Source organism: Pezoporus occidentalis, unplaced genomic scaffold (assembly GCF_034315485.1).
Source record: "Pezoporus occidentalis ecotype Australia unplaced genomic scaffold, CSIRO_AGI_Poc_V1 ctg214, whole genome shotgun sequence".
Lineage (NCBI taxonomy): Eukaryota > Metazoa > Chordata > Aves > Psittaciformes > Psittacidae > Pezoporus > Pezoporus occidentalis.
In genome coordinates, this window is record NW_026914007.1 from 352755 (window position 1) to 373025 (window position 20271).

At 42.9% G+C, this 20271-nt stretch overlaps 1 protein-coding gene across 5 annotated transcripts in view; it reads left to right on the top strand.

The window, feature by feature from the left end:
- The window catches only part of DENND2B (DENN domain containing 2B), a 178947-nt gene that overhangs the window by 132149 nt on the left and 26527 nt on the right, over positions 1-20271 (top strand). For all 5 annotated transcript variants that reach the window (XM_062619830.1, XM_062619833.1, XM_062619832.1 and 2 more), the window contains 5 exons: positions 2891-3075; positions 3758-3867; positions 5603-5672; positions 15140-15217; positions 19095-19235. In XM_062619830.1, coding sequence (XP_062475814.1) covers positions 2891-3075; positions 3758-3867; positions 5603-5672; positions 15140-15217; positions 19095-19235 — 584 coding nt within the window. The remainder of the gene's footprint in view (positions 1-2890; positions 3076-3757; positions 3868-5602; positions 5673-15139; positions 15218-19094; positions 19236-20271) is intronic.

A 20271-nucleotide genomic window follows, 5' to 3' on the forward strand; every position in this document is an offset into this window, starting at 1 on the left:
CTCTGTATTTTCCTTCCTGAACTATGTTAACTCCATTGCTGAAGAGCTCACACAGTTTCCAACACAGGAGCATGAATGCGGAAAGCAAGGACAAAATAAGCTGTGAGGATCTAAGAAGGATCTGGCAACTGTGTCATATAATGAAGAGCAGGACCTTTGATAGTTTTGCTTTGTCAGCCACTCCACAGATGCTGATGTCTTCCAGACTGACTACTGGGTGCAAACTTAGAGGGATGAGATTGGATAAATATGATCTCTTCTTACTCATACAGTGCTTTAAGTGGTTACTGCTAGCTGCTGTTGGAGGTCAGATTCTGGGTCTGATCCAACTTAATGGTTCTTATAGTCTTTTATAGCTCTGCAGTCTTGAAATTGTAGAAATTCTTTTATCAGTGCACAGCACCTGCACAAACTCTGCTTGAGCCAGGCCACTAAATTAGTTGCTCATTTTCAAAAGTCTTGATACACAGAACTATAAAAAAGTTGAAGGCAATGACAACAGATTTTATTACTAGAACCCCATCATGTTGTTCGTAAACGAGGGGGAGAACCCAAGAGTGCAGAGCTGTGGTTATAAGATAAGGGCAACCATATCTACTGCAGATGTCACCTGCTTACTATTCATGCAGGAAAACTTGCTGGAAAAATATTGTTGTAGGGAAAAACATTTGCTCCAGATTGTTGGTGGCAAGACCACCCAAAACCAACTATATACAGCATTGTAGTGTCATAGAATCATAGAATCGTTAGGGTTGGAAAGGACCTTAAGATCATCTAGTTCCAACCCCCCTGCCGTGGGCAGGGACACCTTATGCTAAATCATATCACCCAAGGCCTCGTCCAACCTGGCCCTGAACACTGCCAGGGCTGGAGCATTCACAGCTTCCCTGGGCAACCCATTCCAGTGCCTCACCACCCTAACAGGAAAGAATTTCCTCCTTATATCCGATCTAAACTTCCCCTGTTTAAGTTTTTACCCGTTACCCCTTGTCCTGTCACTACAGTCTCTAATGAAGAGTCCCTCCCCAGCATCCCTATAGGCCCCCTTCAGATACTGGAAGGCTGCTATGAGGTCTCCACGCAGCCTTCTCTTCTCCAGGCTGAACAGCCCCAACTTCCTCAGCCTGTCTTCACATGGGAGGTGCTCCAGTCCCCTGATCATCCTCGTGGCCCTTCTCTGGACTTGTTCCAACAGTTCCGTGTCCTTTTTATGTTGAGGACACCAGAACTGCACACAATACTCCAGGTGAGGTCTCACGAGAGCAGAGTAGAGGGGCAGGATCACTTCCTTTGACCTGCTGGTCACGCTCCTTTTGATGCAGCCCAGGATACGGTTGGCTTTCTGGGCTGCAAGTGCACACTGAAGCCGGCTCATGTTCAGTTTCTCATCAACCAACACCCCAAAGTCCTTCTCCGCAGGGCTGCTCTGAATCTCTTCTCTGCCCAACCTGTAACTGCTCTCTTGTAGACAGGTGCCAGCCCAAAAACACTTTCAGTTCTGTTTCTGTTTTTGTCAGAACATATAGGGGCTCCTTTCACCCATAGCCCATGAAAGAAGATAGACAGGGCCTGGACTCACTGTTGTTACTGAGGGAATACACTGGAAACCTGGAAGCTTTTACCCTGACTGTTGTGGAATGGAAGATCTTCATTCTGATGACTGCCTAACCAACTGCTTCTGTGTGACCTTATATTTGCATTGATACTAGAGCATCCTCAGTCAAAGATCCAGTTGTCACTTGTAGCAAGACAAGATTCATTGAGTCCTCAGGTGTCGGGTTGGGGTGAGCTCTTCATTTCATCTTGTGCAAATACGAAGCAGTAGCTAGCAGTGTGCAGCTACATCAAGGCAGGACAAGGCAGGTTATTTCTTGGGATTTAGCTTCCCTAGCTGTGCAGTCACATCGAGACTCAAGTGCTTTATCAAAATAATTTTTATGTTTGATGTCGTTGAACGAATTGATGACAGCTGGTCATCAAGGGGTTTCCCTTTCTTTCTCTCATTAATTACTGTTGTGATCAAGTGCTTGTGACATCTTATTTCCCTGCCAAAAAAGACAGCCTGCCTTTTGCAAACTGGGCAGTGTCAATGAACATAGCCTTAAGGGATTGACATGTGCTGCTGATGATTCATTTGCCATTGCATTGAGATGCTAGTGTGAAGAGGTGGGAAAGAACATGCAGGAAGCAGGTTTTACTTAGCTGTTTTCACTTTCTGGTCTACCAGAACTGGTAATGATACTGACTAGTCTGCCATAGGTGTCTAGTGACAAGTCACCGGATCAAGGCATATCTTTGAATGGCTGGATGTAATCATGAATCTAAGACTGCCCCTCAGTTGAACTGGAACAAGCAAAGAAATCCCACAGGAGGCAATTTACACTTTTTCCCTTCCCTGGAGATTATTCCATGGCTTGTACAGACTAAGCCTGTGCTGTAGAAAGAGAGAAAATACTCTTCGTGGTTCTTAGATGTGCTAAGAAGGGACAGGTTAGAGAACTGTGTTTCACCAATGTAAACCAGGTCTAAGTCAGGCCTGAGATGTGTCACCCTGGAGACCCTAGGTCATTTGCCTAACCCACATAAGGGCTCACAATCTAGTTTTATGTGAAAGGAAAAAACAGACATTTGGCAGGATAACAGTTAGGAACTGCAAATTATTTCAGTGACGTAGTGTTGCATCACTTCAGTACTTGGGGAGTGTTCTGATTTATAAATGTAGTTAGTGAGCGAGACTGCAGTATGGAGGTTTGCTTTTGAAAGGACAACATGCTTGGAATAATACACTGGCAAATTGAAAGTCTTTTGTGAATGGCTGTGGCTTATACATACACATTACAGTCCCAGGTAATGATCTGTCTACTTTTCTCCTTTTTTTCCCCAATGCTAGCTCATACCCAGCGTCTAGTACACATCCAGTCAATGCTGAAGAGGGCTCCAAGTTATCGAACCCTGGAACTGGAGCTGATTGAGTGGCAGGAACGGGAGTTATTTGAGTATTTTGTGGTAGTGTCGCTGAAAAAGAAGCCCACTAAAAACACTTACCTCCCAGAAGTGACGTACCAGTTTCCCAAGGTAAAAGAAAAACTCTTATGTACAGTTCAGTCTAAGATCAATAAGGTGAATAAGTGGGAAATTTAATATAAAACTATTTTTAGAAGGAGTTAATCATTCAGGTTTCATAATTGTTCCAAAGTGACCTGTTACAAAGTGAAGGGTATAGAGAAGATGACTGAAAGCTTTCCCTGTTTACAAATTTAGCTTTTCCAGTGCTGGAGAGTTTGGCCTGACAGTAGGTGCTTTAAAGACCCGTCTAAATTCAGTTTCTAAATATTCAACTTTTAACTCATTTTGGCTGTATTAGGTTTTGTTCCAAAATCACTGAAGTCAATGGAAAGACTTTTGCTGATCTGTGGCATTTCTCTTGTGCTCTTCCAGCAGCAAGGAATTTGAATTAGGACTGTGTTTTAAGTGGCCATTGTGCAATAGGGGAGTTTAGGCCATTTTAAAAGAAAAACCAAACACAAGAACAATCAAACAAATAAAAACCACACCAAAACCAACCCAGCAGTGATTATCTATATTGTACTAGCATCTACAAGCCTGTCCTGGAGTTGTGCCTCACTCTGCCATGCACAAATAAGAACTAGCTGATGGGCCCTTGCTCTTCAGAGCTTATTAATAGCCCTGCTCCTGAGAGGTGCTGTGAAGTTGGCGCTAACAGTAACTGACTGAACCTCAATTTTCTCCCCCGCAGCTTGAAAGACCAACCAAGCAGATGCGTGAAGCGGAGGAGCGCCTCAAGGCTATCCCTCAGTTCTGCTTTCCTGATGCCAAGGACTGGCTCCCTGTCTCTGAATACAACAGGTAAACCCTCCGGTGCTCCTCTGCTGCAGTGCTGATGGAGTGCATCTGGAGCAGGCACAGACTCACTGATGCCCAATTAAGGAAGCAGCAGTTTGAGTCCTGGACACTGCAGCCTCAAGCAGCTGTAGTTAATCTTTTTTAAGTTCTGTATTAGTTTTCTTCCTTTTCTCCCCACCTCACATGCCTGTGTGGTTGAGCGGAGGAGATCTGAATGTTTCTCTCAGTGCTAAACCCAAAAGCATAAATGGAAGTATTTAAAATACACCACCTGTTCTACCTGGCCGTGAACAGTGCCAGGGATAGGGCATCTACTGCCTCTCTGGGCAACCTGTGCTAATGTTTCACCACACTCGTTGTAAAACATTTCTTCCTAATATCTAGCCTGAATCTATTCTCTTCCAGTTTAAAACGATTACCCCCTGTCCTATTGCTACAGGCCCTACTAAAAAAGTTTGTCTCCCTCTTTTTTAGAAGCCCCCTCTAAGTATTGAAAGGCCACATAAGGTCTCCCCAGAGCCTTCTCTTCTCAAAGTTAAACAGCCACATCTCTGTCACACTGTCCTCATAGGACAGTGCTTCATCTCTCTGCTCATTTTTGTGGCTCTCCTCTGGTCCCTCTCCAACAAGACCATGTCTTTCCTGTGCTGAGGACTCCAGAGCTGAACACAGTACTCCAGGTGGAGTTTCCTTGCCCTAGAGTATGAGATGGGTTTTTAGGATGCATGGTCTGAGACAGGTGAATGAAGTAAGACCTGTTCGGAGTGTGTCTAGAGGGACTTTCAACGATGACAAGGAACTAGCTTTCACCTGCAGGAACTACTGCAGCCAAGAATATGTATGGAACTTTAAACTGGCTTACGTATGGCACATGCAACATTACCATGTTCTGTTCTGTGTTGCTTGGCTGTGTTATTCAGTACATGGAAGCACCTGAATAGTGAGTTATTGAAAACAATGGAGGAGAGGCTGACAACTGTTTGGCAACACTGGTATGAGAAGCACACAGCCCTGCCTACACAGCATTTCACCTCTTCTGCTGCTGCTCCCTTCCATGAGCCCATGTTTGTGAAGCAAGATATTCCTCCCATATATAGCTATAATTATATAAACCCTGGCATTCCAGAACAAAGAAAAAGTTGTTTTTGTAATGTCATTTAATACTTGAAAAGCAGTCAGGAATGTTTATCAGTCTGGGTGCAAATTCACAGACCCATCCCTTTACCTGTGCTGTAATTATAGCCTCAAGCTCTGTTTTACTTCTCTGTCACAAACGTTACTCATCCTAGGCAGGGTTACAAAATGAGCTGGATATTGGAAATCTGTGTTGTTTCCAGATTAGAAATTTTCTCTAATCTTGGAGAATCTAAGGTTCTCCCTTTAAGAACAAAGCACAGTCCAGAGACAGGATTTGCTAAAAGTTAAGGGAGATAGTGCCCTCCAAATCTGCTTCTTGCACTCCTTTTGCAGTAAAAGAGGCTGCCATCCCACTGAAATCCAGCTCCCATCTCTTCTTACAAGAAGACAGCTAGTTTGTCCCCAGCTACGCAGATATTTTTGCCCTACAGCTGATTGAATTTTGTCCACAGAGTATTTCCAGATGATGGGGAGAGGGAGGGAAGACCCCACAGTGGGTAGAACCTCTCACTGGATACAGCAGTATCCCTTTCTAGATGATTTATCTCATAGCTATGCTGTAGTTCTGATACTAAGACCTGGGCAATTTATTTTCTTCTAGTGAGACCTTCTCTTTCATGCTGACTGGGGAAGATGGGAGCCGGCGGTTTGGTTATTGCAGGAGGCTGTTGGTAAGTACATCAGCTTTGTCTCAAAACACAGAATTCTGTTAAGCAGTATTTCAAAACTATAGTCTGAACTATGAGGGTGTCTCTCATGGTTTTAAAAGAAAATGGAGTTACTCACTCTGAAATTTGGAAGCTCGAGTAAATAGTTTGTAATGGCTGTCTCAATCAAAAGCATCCCATCTTGTAGAAAATTCATAAGAATGTGAAAATTTCCTGTGTGAGCACTTACTTTTTAAATTCTTTATATTATGTGCTTTCAAGCAGAATTAGAAATACTACAACACTGCAAACAAAGGCAAAAGTGGTATTCTAAACATTTGTGAATAGTGTTTATCTCCTGGACAGCTGCTTACATCCCCAGAGTACTCTGCCAGCACTGCCTAATCAGTCTGCAGCAGGTACATGAAATAAGTAAATAAGCCACCCTGCCAGGCTGGAGGACAGCAGTGATTGAGAGCATGCCACCATAACTATTTGCTCAGGACCATGCAATAAGCTGGTGCCAGTGCTGGGAAGCCTAGGTCCTCAGGCTCCTTTTCAGTTCTCATGACCAGGGATAGTCGAGGACAAGACTTAGACTATCAAACAGTTTTATCTCGTCACCTGGAAAATCGCTGGTCACCTGATAAACTGAGAGCATGGCAGTGTGTGTGTGTTGAGGGAAGGACTGCACAAAGGCCACAAAGTGTATTAAGGCAGGTGAAGCACAGTGCAAACAGGGATTATGCTGTCTGTCCTGCAGACATACTGGATGGCAGCAAAGCATAAAGCAGTTGGTTGTTCTGCCCTAGCCTGTGCTCATCACCTCGGATAGGTTTGGAGCTGGTTGTGAGTGACTAGGTGGAGAGCCACGGCTCCTGTGCTGTTCACATGACAGTTGTCTACACTTGGCTGGAGCACTTATACAGGTATGGGATTCTGCAGGAGCCTTCTGCATGCTCTCTGCAAAATAAATGTCTGCAGCAGCATTGCAGATTGTAACTAGTACCCCCTATCTAAGAGAAAGTGACACTGGCACTTTCCCCTTCCTTCCCTTTCTGACATGATTTCCCATCTTCCCAAGCAGGCACACCTGCCTTCAGTAGCTTTCAGTGGCTTTCAATAGACAGAGCAACTTGCTGTCATTAGAACAGCACCCTCCATCCTGTGTGCTGCCTGTACCTGACCCTGCTCTGTGTCTATGGTAAAGCTCCTTGTTTTGCAGACAGCAGATGCTCTATCTGGGAGGTTTTGCTGTGTGTGGTTCCTCTATTTGTAAAAAGCCTCTTTTAAACTAACATAAAAGAAAACTTGTTTATCAGTTCTGTGGGCAGTATTTGCCACAGGTAGCATCACGGAGACTCACTCTGTATAACACAGTGTGTAAGTGTAGGCCACAATGTGGTTTATAGATGAAAACAAAATGTCAGTGAAGGCTTGTGTTGCAGTAAATCTGGGGTTGGTCAGGGGGTGATTCAGAGATAAGCAAGAGGAGCACCTAGAAGGTGTCCTTGCTGGTGTAAACAAGATGTAGGGCAGCAGTACAATTCAATTAGTTTTTAATGTGAGATCATTTAAAAGGGTAATAAGGTGTATCTGGAAAAAAAATAACAAAACCTCAGAAAGTATTGGCTAGAATTAAATTATGGCATGCTTTCACCACCAGGTAAAGGTGGTTTAAGACTTTTATATTTCTGGGAACATTGGCAATTTTAGAATCATGAACAGAGCTTACATTTGTGAAACGCAAAACAGTTGATCCTGGACCAGACTGAGACTGAAATAATCAGCAGCAATAAAAAAGAAGTATGCACAGGAACGTTGAATTAGCTTGTCAGTGAAGGACTGCCATAGGCTTTTTTTTTAACTCATTTAAAGCTCAGTGAAATCCACCCTTCATTAAAGGCAACATAAAAATAAATCACTGAGTTTCAGCTGGTGCAGAAGATATGTTAGCATAGTAGGAAATACTGGGAACAGAATTAAATCAATACTACATACTTTTATATAAATGGTGTTTTGTTTTCAAAGATTGGAGATTGTTTTTCACTATGGTAAAACTCAATCAACCAGATAGCAAAAAATAATTTAAAAATGGAAAAATAAGTACTTTTTAAGTCTAGCTAATGATTATAAATCCAGTTATAAAGCTGATCTGCTGCTGTCCCTGGAGATCACTTAAATCAGGATGTTTCATCCGGTATCAAAACCTGACATGCAGAAGCTGACATGTCTCATCTCACTGGTACAACCTTACCCCAGGGGGTGGAGGGATACTCCTGTACTTTACCAGTCTGTCCCTCTCTGGGGCCTTCTGAGAGCAAAACTGGTACAGTCTGGGGCTTAGAAAGACAGAAGATTTTGGAAGCTGTGGAGGAACAGCTCAACATTTCTTTATCTGGGGAAACAGCAAAAGTAGCAGAGATCTACTGTTGTTTGGATCCTGCAACCTCTTCCTGTCACATCCATGCTTTTTCATTTTGTATATGCAAATATGAAGCAATGAGGAGCAGGTAAATTCTGCAGGCACTGTTTGCATGCCAGAGGCTTGGGCTCTAAAACACATTTTTGTATTTGGGTGTTCAGTTTCCTGAACAGTTTTTGAGAGATTCAGTCAGGGTGGCTCTGATGTCCCGGAGCACATTGCATCTCCTACGGTTAGTGCCATTTCTGACCTACAAGTTCTGTCAAATCCAATCCGAACAACCTTAATTTGGGAACTACATGCAGTTTTTGGCAAACATTAGAGAAGGGTGGGGCCACAGTGTATAATACAGAGCCATAAAGAAACCCTAAAATCATTACAAACTGCTCTGCTTCAAGACAAGCCAACTGCTGTGAGGCTAATTCCTCAGAAAATATTCCCCAGCTGTCCTGGCAAGCAGTGCTCTTGTAATACCCAGCTGGAGGTGTCACACCTTCCAGAGCACTTGGCAGTCCTCAGCTCCATGGCTGGATGGGCCAACCAGCCTGATCCTGGGGGGATGGATACCTGTGTCTTTGTAGAGGCTGGTTCTCCGAGTCCTTTGTTTATGAAACAATTAGTTTTTGTCAGCCCTGCTCTCCTTTGGCATGTTGTGATATGAACAAACTGCTCTACTTTTTCTTTCCTGCCTTCAGATTTCATGTTCTTCCAGATCCCCTTTTTGGAGTGTGTGTGCTAAAACCCTGAAAAACTACCTCAAGGGATACAGTGACAATTATGTTCTGTTTGTACTGCAAATCCTGTGCAGTATTCCCTTTATATGTATTCATATTGTTTTGTTTCATTTTGGAATGGGATTAGAATGGAATGTAACCTATTGTACCACAGCAAACAGTCTGCACTTTCATAGATAGCAAGTTTCCAGTTACATCTTGATACCTCCAAGGCAATCCTGTAACAGCTTTCTTAGTGACTTGATGTGAGAAGTACGCATCTTCATACAAAAGGAAATGGGCCTATATACAGTAGAGATATTAACTCTCACTGCTAAGACATTTTGCTGCAAATAAGACATTTTTCTTTAATAACTCAGATTAATTTAACTTTCTTTTCCATGCTAATTAACCCATGAACTTGCTAGGCTCTTTTCTGGAGCAGTTCTTGGGCTGTGGCTCTGCAATATGCACATAGCAGCAGTAAAGATAATTTGAGCAGTTCCTGCCGAGGGCTTAGCCTCACCCCACCAGTCAAAGCCTTCTCCAGTGGACATTGCAATGTCCCCAGTGCTATGGGGAAGCAACCTGGATAGGGGCAGAAGGGAAAGCAAGAGCACAGGAAGAGCAGCAGCACACAGTAGGGAACAAAAAAGGGTGAAGCTGAGTGTTCCTTGTAAAATACAGATTTTTCATTTGGCTTAGTGTATAATTTCATTTTACTAATCACCTTGATTTAATACATTAAAAATTGCCTTCTATAGGGTGTGACTGAAGTCTTAGCTCTTTAGCTGTGCAACCCCATAGGCTTGTGAGAGTAAGAGCACAGTGGATACATAAGGATCACAGTGGTGAAAGCAGGGACTTTCTCAGTGGGTTTCTGCTGACAGAGCCTTGGCTGCGAGACCCACCAGGATTAGGAAATCTGCAAAACTTTCCTTACTGGGAGGCCATGAATCGTCTCTGCAGCCCAGAAAAAGGGTACAGACAGCCAGAGAGACACCAGGCCTGTATCCTTTAGGAGATGCTTGAATCCAATGCAGCTGCTCAGCAGCCTGGGCTGTCAGTGACCTTATGGCAGGGATCCACAGCTGTGCCAGTCCCTGTCCCCAGGGAGTCATACAAGCTGCTCTTTATGGGATCTTCATGAGTATCTTGGGCTTTACTGCTATGGGAGCTGCTGCAGATGCTGAGGGGTGCCAGTTACAGCTAGTGGGGCAATAATGGAGTATAAGATACTGCATCCTCAAAACAATGTCCTGCAGTTCATTGCTGCAGCTGGTTAATGGGAAGAGTAGGAGACACACATAGAAATCATATAAGGGAGATATCTGAGAAGACCCAGTTCTCAGAGCAGAAAGCCTGACAATGTCAGGATTTCTTGGCTGGTAACTTTGTACTTGCATAAATAAGACTAAAACTCTCAGGGTCTGTTTCACCCTGTCTTATCTCTCTCTTCCTCTTCACATAAAAAATGCTTCTCCACCACTTTTCTAGGCTAAGAAGACTCAGCCCCAGGAGTCAGTGGAGGAGCAGGTGCCTGAACATGAAGTGTGTACATTAAAATGAAAACCAGTTGTCAGGTGGGACTAGTTCATCCTGCATTTGCTGGGGCAGGAGAAGAGACTTTGTTACACTGTGAAAACAACTTTTGTGGGATGAAGACTAATGTCTTCTGAACTGAAAAAATCTCATTGGAAATCTTTTTCTTCCCCTTGCTTCCCTCCCTCCATCCTGCTTCCCCCAATCACCTTTGACAGCCCTATGCACATTGGGTGCTCTGGCATTAAAAACTAATGGTTCACATATAACAAGATGACTTTAAGACAAGATTTTGGATTTAAAACACCCACAGTTTTCTCATGGTTTGAATTTGGATTTGCCCTAACAATGAATCAGGAGTTGCCACAGCAGCTGGCTTGTGACTGTCATATTCATTTTAGGCTCCTAACGTTTGAATTGTTCTGATTCCTGACAGCATTAAGGAACATCTCTGTTCTGGGTATGTTGGCTTGCTGGTGAGGCTAGGGCTTGTGTGGCTATGAGGATGTGACTAGTTAGGCTTAAGAGAGTTTAAAGGAGTGATGATCTGACCTGACAAAATACCCTGCAAACCTATTTCTCAGCCTCTGCTGAGGTCTGTCACTGTTTAAATTAAGCCAGTAGCAAAACAGCAGACTTCCCAAGAAGGGGCCTTGATGGGTTTTCAGTATGTCTGTATCTCTTTCTGAAACCGCCAAGCCTTATCTAGTATATGCAGAAAAATGCTCATGGGAGGCATCTCCTCTATCTTCTCGATATCACCCATTGAGGCTATGCACCCCGTCAGCTTGTGTGTGACTAATATGCCTGAGCAAGGGAAACGTGCTGGGAGGTTATTCAGGAATACTGTGTTTCCCTGTTTAAGCTTTGGATTGAATCTACATATTTCATTGTTCCAAAGTCAAAATGGTCCTAGAGCCAGGTAGGATAAGAACTGTGTCCTTTTCACTCCCATGCAGAAGAGAACAAACATAACACAATGCGTGTGTGAAAATGGCATTTGTATTGTCACTTAGAGTTAAATATTTTTATGTACTGTCTCTGTTACATGATCATTGCTCTTTTTAGGGCTAATTGCAATTGAAGCATCTACAGTTCTGGTCGCAAAGGGAGCCCCAGGTTTTAGAGGCTTATGCAGAGCTAATGCATGTGCCTTTCAAAGGCCAATTCCTTTAGGAAACTCAGCTGCTGTTGTGCATTTTTGATGGCTCTTTTTCACCTGGCCTTGGGACAGCCCTTACTGCTCTCTCTGGTTTTCCTAATATTGCTCTCTGAAGAATTATTTAGAAGATCTCAGGTGAGATGTCCTGTCCCATTTTGGGCAGGAAAGGGCACAGCTTTTCTGGAGTCTTCATGTTGAAGCTGTAGTCCTGCTTCTTTGAGGTGGCAGGTGGGACTATGGTGCATGTTCCTCTTTCTTGCTGTTTGGTAGGTCTGTTTTTGCTGCCTTTCCTCTCCACACAGTGTATCCTCAGGTAGGTAGGAGAAGCTAGTCGGAGACATCCAGGAAGAAAAATATTGTGTTTGGTCCCCACTGCTTTGCTTCCTCTTGATGTCAATGTGCTGGGGGTAGCATTCTCCAGTTATTTCTGGAGCTGTGAATCCAGGAACTTTCCCAGTACCCCACAGCCTCCCCAGTATCTTAAAAACACTCATACCCCTGTGTTGTTTGTCTGAATGGCTGGTGAGTACGGGCACCGCAGGGACAGCCCACCTTGCTTTAAAAGCTTGCATGTGCAGTATCTCAGAGACTCTCAGTGCTATGCCAGATTAGGAGGAGATCTCTGAAGGCTCCCCTGGATTTCAAGCAAATGGGCAGGGAGGTGTGATTTGAAAGAGAAAAACAGTAGGCTTATTTTTTGGAGCAAACGCCTTTTGTTTCTCCTGCCGAAGCAGGTTTTGGAGTGGGCTTTAGTCAGTGAACTTCAGATTACACTCACTGTAAAAAAGACTGTCCTTAGCCACTTGCAGACCAGCCCTGATGCAGATCTCGTCTCCTCCATCTTGTAGCCAGGTTCTTGTCATCTCATGTTCATCCTCTTGAGAAACTGTCTTGTTATCAACAAAACTCATTAGCATTTTCATTCCTGATACTGGACTAAGGCTGAAAATATCCTCGTCTCCATAAAAACAAACTCAAAACAAAACAAAACATCGTCCCCTCCATCCCTCTTCCAGAAGGAATGCAGTGTAACAAGGCAGAGTTACTCAGATGCCTCTCATCTATGCTGCTTTACCATACAGCTCCCTGAATTGGACCTATTCATCCTGTGGAAGAGTGAGCTCTGGAGGACATGACTCCAAGGCTTTGTAGCTACCTTGTAGAGCACAGCCTGCAAATTGGAAGCACTCTCTTCTGGGAAAAGAGGATGTTAAACCAGTACTGTTGGCCAGACCCTGTGCCCAAGTCTCCCCAGGTGAAGAGAGATGAGTCCAGGCAGAGAAGTGAGAAGTCATCTCCCATATGATGTTTTACTAGGAAAGAAGCAAACTAAAGCACAATAAGCAGGTGTTCTGGATCCATCTTTGAGCTGTAAACTAATGGCTGAGAGGAGAAGTTATGTAAAGAGTTGCCAGTGTTAGAAATTTGAGAAGTCTTGCCCCTCAGAGTGGCTCTGCCTGAGGCTTTTGCTTTCTGCCTCTTTGATTTGTGTGCATCTGGGAGACCGTGCTGCTTGCAGGAAAAGGTCCCTGAAATAACAGGAAAGGATGTCCTATATGATGAGTGTGAGGAGGAAAGAATCCCAGCTCACAGAGACATGAGCCTTTAAAATGTTTGGGAGCAATGGTATTTCGTAAAGGTGAATCTTTGAGTAAGAGCTAAGCAGTTATTGTTTCTGGTCTTATAGATGACACAGGAATGTGATGTTTTTACTGGCACCCAGTGAGACAGCTTTTGGTTGGGAGCTATCCAAGACTCCTGGCATGGTTTCGGCATTCCTGCAGATTTGACACAATGATTTTAACCAAAATCCCACATGCTTGATATAATCACTCAGTGCCTTTAGAAAGGGTTTTATACCTAATATGGACAAAAAAGGGCTCTGCTTTTTCAGAGATGTGACGTGTAGTGAGCAGGTTTGGATCCAGAAATAGACTCATCTGTATTCACTTAGCTTTAGTTTTTTTTGTGGTCTTTGTTGTAACAAGCAGACACCTGCTGACTGCCCAAGTCTAGATTGCAATATTCGCATTTAAAAAACACAGCTACCCCTCAGTTTCTCTTGATTTGACATCTGTGTGGCATATAAATGTCAAACACACCACAGGGAAGTTAATCACTGTATCAGCCAAGTCTAATGATGAGACAAAGATAAAAATATACATGCTGCCTATGTGGATAGAGAGGAGACGATCAGCCACTTTGGCTAAATGTACAAGTGGGCAGAAGTTGATGGAAACAGTGACTGAGCTCCTTTATCAGTCGTTATTAATGGGGAGGATTCTGTCACTGCTGTATACCAGTAATGTACAGCTGCACAAAGAGGTTGTGATGCCAAGTGATTCTTTCAGAGCCACTCTTCACTCCATGCTGCACAAGCATATCTGGCTTCATGAGATTCAAGGAAGTCGTCAACCTTGCCTGTTGTCTCATACCCCACTTTCAGCTTTTTGCTGCTGGGTACTAGGGTTTGCTAGTGTACCCGCAGCAGTTCTATGCTGATGGACATAGATAGCTCCTGGTTGAGGCATGACTGGGACTTGACTGTATTGTGTCTTGCGACTACATGTGATGACATCTGAAGTCAACAAGCTGCCTTTTTAAAATAACAGCCCCTAGGAAATGTGTGCCTGCTGATCTCGTGCAATTAGTTGCAACTACACAAAACAGGAATGCTGCATTGCAGCTTATTAAAAATACACTGGGAAGCTGCTATGCATGGATGTCACTGCCGCCTGTGCATGCTGTACACACGCAGGACACAGACAGGACAAAGGCAGCTCTTTGCTCTGAGGACCTTGCCAGTGAGGATGGTTTTACTCAAGTGCTCAGCATTGACCTAATTCTACTTCTTTTCCAGTAAACAAGCTGAATCCAGCCAGTGGCTGTATCCTTCCTTCATAGACAGTGCCGATGGGCCTTTACTGTCTAGGTATAGGCAGTTGCAGAGTCCAGTATGCTGAGGGAATACACATCAGTCGCGCCTATTTAAACCATTTGCTTCTCTAGGAAATAGCTTCAATAGCATGGTTATAGAGGATGGTCTTTGCAGGGGTTGTGTTTTTTTTTTTGGGGGGGGGGTGGTGGTGTTGACAAGGGATACATATCATTGATTCATACTTGCTACTATTCAAGAGTTTGATGTTTATCATGCATTAACCTGAGGCAATTAATGATTTAGCTCATGTGGCTTTCCTTTTTTTAGGTCTATGTGATTGCTTTCTGTAAGTTGAGTTCTGGAGTGAGTGGGGAGCTAAAGCCATCATAACTAGTACTGTAGTTCTCATCTTCCAGCACATGGCCCCAAGGTGGCCCACTCCTCATGCTGCAGCAGCAGCAGAGGACAATGACAGCACAGGCATGAGTTACAGTCACAGTTAAATGTGCTTTTATGGCTGCAAACTGGAGCAGTATTGGAATACAGCTCCAATGCGCTGTGATTTCCAAAGCGGATAAGCACTATTTACACTTTTTAGTTTCCTGTCTTATGGAAGAAACACAATGCTTTTCCAAGAGTAGCTATTTTGATGGAGAAATGGACAGTGAAAGATGTCACATGATGGCCAACATGATGGCCAACAGAGAGAAGTGTATTTCCTTATGACTCCAAACTAATATCTAACTTCAATCTCCTTTTTACTGTTATCAGCCAAGTGGGAAAGGCCCTCGCCTGCCTGAAGTTTACTGTGTCATCAGCCGGCTGGGGTGCTTTGACTTATTTTCCAAGGTAAGGAGATTTTTAATTTGATTGTTTACTGAGACACATCTGCAGCAATGAACCAGATGAGAAGAATTTCTTCCTTTGATGGGAGATAACTCTATTTTACAGTTGCTGTTTTGGATATTCCATCCCTATTATTGGGTTCATCAAAGAATGTCTTATTCCTTCTGTGACTGAGGCAGAACTTGATTCAAAAAACATCTGGGTGTCTGTATGATCTGGCTGACTGAAGGTTTTTCCATTGTTTTCTAAAGCCTTTCTGTGCTGAGTTGTAATTCTTGGCATCCACAGCTTGAATGATGGGCCAGTACCACTTTTACTCCAATACCCTGTGGAATGATGAAGTTAAGCAAAAAGATTATTTGATAAGTGAATTCTATATGCTTAACTCTGTTGACATGATTTTTCATCCTAGGAGGCTGGGAAAGCATGGATAATCCTTTAATTGTCCTCCACATTAATGAATCCAAAGCTGCATTGTATGCCGATAGAGTTTACCTAAATAATACATTTCTTGACACAAGAATTTTGAGACAGTAAACAGGACATTGCAGCTATATGGGGGGATCGAATAGCTGCAGAAACAGTTAACTGCCAGTCAGCTCCAGAGCCACAAGGATTCTTCCTTTGTAAGGCAAGAATTTATTAAAATTAACTATTAAAAACATTTTTGATTGATTACCATTTGAAATATCTCTCTGGTTGCCAGAACCTCCTAATCCTCTGAGAGTATGTCCTGTAAAACTCAGTGGGTATCTCAGAGTATCATACAGGATTTGCTGGTCATCTGTGGAAAACTATATGTGTAAAATCAAACGGCTGCCTTCCCCTTTCCCAATTTCGACAGTGTTCATAGAGATGTCATTTTAATTTGCCAGAGATTTTCACTTCAGATATGGGAAATCTCACAGAACTTACATAGATTTTTTTGTTGTGTTCATTTGTATAGGAATAAAGCTGAAAAGAACATGTAAATCATTGAAGTTAACAAAATCATAGTGTATTATTCATATGAACTAATAATCATACAGAATGTTATCTTCAAAGCAGGTTTCAAGCTTTTCTAGATAAAACTTTGTTTAACACAAATCTTGTGTGAAGAAAAACAATGGCTTGCAATAGTTGCAATAGTAGCAATTCTGCTTCTGATGTCTTTTCATAAAGCTCTGAAATCAAGGGTTCATAACAGTGTCTCTTGGGCAAAATATGTATCCAAACACAGATATCTGTGAAATGGAATGTATGGTTCTGGGAGGATAACACAGCTCACCAAACCTGTGGTATGGAGACATGTCCTGAGGCTCTTAGTTTGCTTTTATGCTTTTATCTAATTTTGATAGTGCACTAATTTTCAAAAGAAAACTTGAGAGAGGGGAAAAAATGGGAAAAAAACCAAACTGTCCCCCTTACAACCAAGTATCACTGCAGCTAAGGTATGAAGCCAGACAAGGAAGGTCACTGCACCAAAACTGCAAATCATCTGCTTTCCCAGTTCATTCTATCTTGAAAAAAGTGTCTTCTTTTTGTTTTACGCAACCAAAGTGAACCTAAGGTTGGCAGGTGAGTGTGATTTCACTGGCTGCAGCAGAGACTATTCCCAGGCATTGTGTTAAGCAGGCCCTGGTCACATAGCCCTCAAATTCTAGCTCAGTGCAGGAAGGAAGGCTCCCACTTGGTTTCTTATCAAATGGGGCTGTAACAAACCTGCACTCTTTTTCAGCTCATTGTCTCATGGGCCACAAAAGGACCCCATCTGCACTGGAGTCTGTCAACAGTGGTACTGTCGTCTCCTGCCTTGATGGTACTGACACCAGGGTGGGAGAAGGGTGTTCGGCAGCATGCAGAGCTGACTCCAGCCCTGGGCTGGATTTAGCAAGGCTCTTTAGCACACACTCCAAGCACTGCATTTGGAAACGGGTTGGAGGGATGAAACAGTTGTTAAATGGAAGAGGCAGAGTTTGAGCATTAGTATCCCTGTTGGTTTGGAGATTGATGTGGTCTGGATGCTGACAGAAGTTCTTGAAAACTGAGACAGTCTCTTCTTCCAGCCTAGTAAGAGGAATCTGGGCTGTCCTAATAGATAAATCCAGTGAAAGAGAGGAAAACAACCATCATGGTGCACTGTGTCAAATTAGTCAAAACAAGAAACAATTGTCTTTACAAAAAAATACATGTGATGAAAGACAACGAGAATTAAACCTTGGAAATTATCAGAAAAGCAAAAGGAGTCCTCTGTTTTAAAACCTTTAGCATCATGTTTCTGATAGCCTGCATTATTTTCATCTTCCTCAAAGCCTTTTATGGTCACTGTTATTATACCTACTGCTAAGACAGGCTTGAGAACCACAGATATCTTTACTTCCAGCCAGTTCATTTGGTCATGGTTTCAACAGATGTTTTTGGCCATTTTATCTCCTGAGATCTCTGTTCAACTTTTATACAGTTTAAATACTCCTTTTTGTTTGTGTTGTGAAGGTTGCTGGGACAGGGATATGACATACACAAGGCCCCCAACATGAAACATCAATTAGTGACTGCAGAAAAGGAGATTATGTGTTAGGCATATTATAACTGCATGCTGGCAGTGTATAGGAGCACTAAGGGACCCAGGGCATAGCTTTGGTTCATTACTACTTCCTGTTTGGGCAGCTGGTTTGGTTTTGGTGAGGATAGTCACTGAGCTGCAAATTACATCAAGAATGAAACTGATATCTTCATTTATGGCTATCTGCCACTTCCAGGGACTGGAATGCAAGTTATGTATATAGGGTCAGCTTTGCTTTAGTTAGGTCTTTACTGTGTTGCAGGGAGAAGGGGAAACTATGCACCAGTGAATGCTTCTGTTGGCATTCGGTGTCACTAGCTACCGTTGTAGGTCACCAGCTTGTGCTTAAGTATCTTTTAATGTTCTGTTTCAGTGAAAAGCATTTCCAAGAGAAACAACGGAAAATACCTCAGACCCACTAATTCTTGTATGGCCTTTTGCTCTTGAGTGGTGGTTAAAAGATCACCAGTTCAGGTCAAAACGCTAACTGCTTTGAAGCTTGTTTTCTCGTCTTCTTTAGTTTTATCATCTATATGGTCTGTCTGATGTGGGAAAACTTAGCTGTGATCTAATTTATGTTGGCCCATGTGACCGGAGAGAAGAAAATAATAGTCCTCTCTATCTGTAAGAAGCTCCATCTGCTTATTTCAAAACTACATTGCCTGCTCTACATCATGTCAACCAGTAAAGTGACCTTAATGCAGGCACTCAGTGTAAACAGCTGGGCATGCTTCATGATGCTGCTTGTGGCTGGCGCCAGCTCAGCACAGACTGAGACATAACTGCTGCTGACATGGCCAGGATTCTTCCAGAAGCTCTTTCCTGGTGGACTTCTGCTGGAATCATAGTGTGGCAGGATTGCTTTTCTTGCTGGTCTGGCCTTTTCCTACCCTTTAGGTTGAAATAGAAGAGGTGCCTAAGACAGAATAAAGTGTATCTCCTTAATACAAATTTCAAGATATACCACTGAGACATGATGCTGACCTGTCCTGTGATCATGGGATTTTTCGTGACCTTTTCCTCCTGTTGTTCAGGCAAAATCCCAACAATATAGATCCCTTTTGCCTTGCTGAGTCTTCTTTCTCCTTTCCAGATTTGTTATTCCTTCCTCGTCTCTGTCTTAACTGCATTCACAAACAGGCTTCTTTTTGTAACTAAAAAACCATTTTTAGAGTACAATCAAGTCCTGTGGCTTTTATGGTAGTGAAGAAATGCATGGCAGAGGAGAATTAAATCTGCTATGTGTTCAGGCACATGTGGGTCAAAAGATGCTTCAGAAGTGTATGTGGTGCTGACTTATTCTGTCTCTTTCTCTCTTATGTCTCACTAATGGATCAGATCCTGGATGAGGTTGAAAGGAGAAGGGGAATATCTGCTGCCCTGGTTTATCCATTTATGAGGAGTCTGATGGAATCTCCTTTTCCTGCACCTGGAAAGACAATCAAAGTCAAAACCTTTCTGCCTGGAGCTGGAAATGAGGTAAAAACCAACTGTAAATATAAACAGCAAAATCAAAACAGGAGGAGACATACAGATGCTTCAAGGCATGTGAGGTGGCACAACCTCCAAATGAGCAGGTCAGGAGCTGCACCGCTGTTGCATTTATTAATAAGTTGTGTTTAAGAAGAAACCACAACACAAATGTCTTAGTATGCCTGGCCTGGTGTGAGTAACAAACTACAGCGTTGCTGGGCTTTATCACAGTGATAAAATCATTTCCCATGCTGACTGTACTTGAACAGTCCAGCAGCTGGTTGTTATTGCAAACCTCATTATTGCTAGTCCTGGCCTTAGTAGGAGGAGTGAGCAGCAGTGTTTAAATGGCTCTTTTTGGCAGTAAATAACCTTTAAGTGGCCCTCAAAATAGTCTATATTTGGAAAAGCATATCATATAAAAGTTTTTGTGTGTGTGTGCGCACATATAATAGATTTAATTTCCTTCTGTTACTGACTCAGGTAGCTAGAAGCCTAGCATTATACAACATATGCCTTTCCGGAAAGTTGCAATGTTGATGCCTTGCTTAAAAAGGTTTTTTGTAACTTGAGGCTTCCTAGCTGTTTGCCATGTCAAATTCTGCTCTCTGCATGTCCTTATGTAAGTATATAATAGCTCAACTCACATGGGCAAGCATATAGAGAAAATTAATTGCTGCAGATAGGAACACAATTTGGCCCAGTTAGTGCAAGCAGGAAAAATTCCCCTCTAGGCTTATTTGACACTCCTTAGGGTTAGTTTTACAGCACTATTATGGTTTTAACTTTGAATCACATTTTCTCCAATTGTAATGCCACTGACTTCCATGGAGTGGGCCTTTAATGTCAGTTGGTATGAAATGTAAAGGGCTCCTTGTATTAGTGACTTGCAAGGCTTGTTTAAGTTGCAAGCATTTTCTTCTGGAGAAGCAAAGGAAAATTGAAAGGCTGATTGGCATAACAGTGATAAGATCTGATAATGCTGTCTGGATGTGAATATATCTGGGAACCATAGCTCTGCAACTTCTCTGTCTTCTGCTCA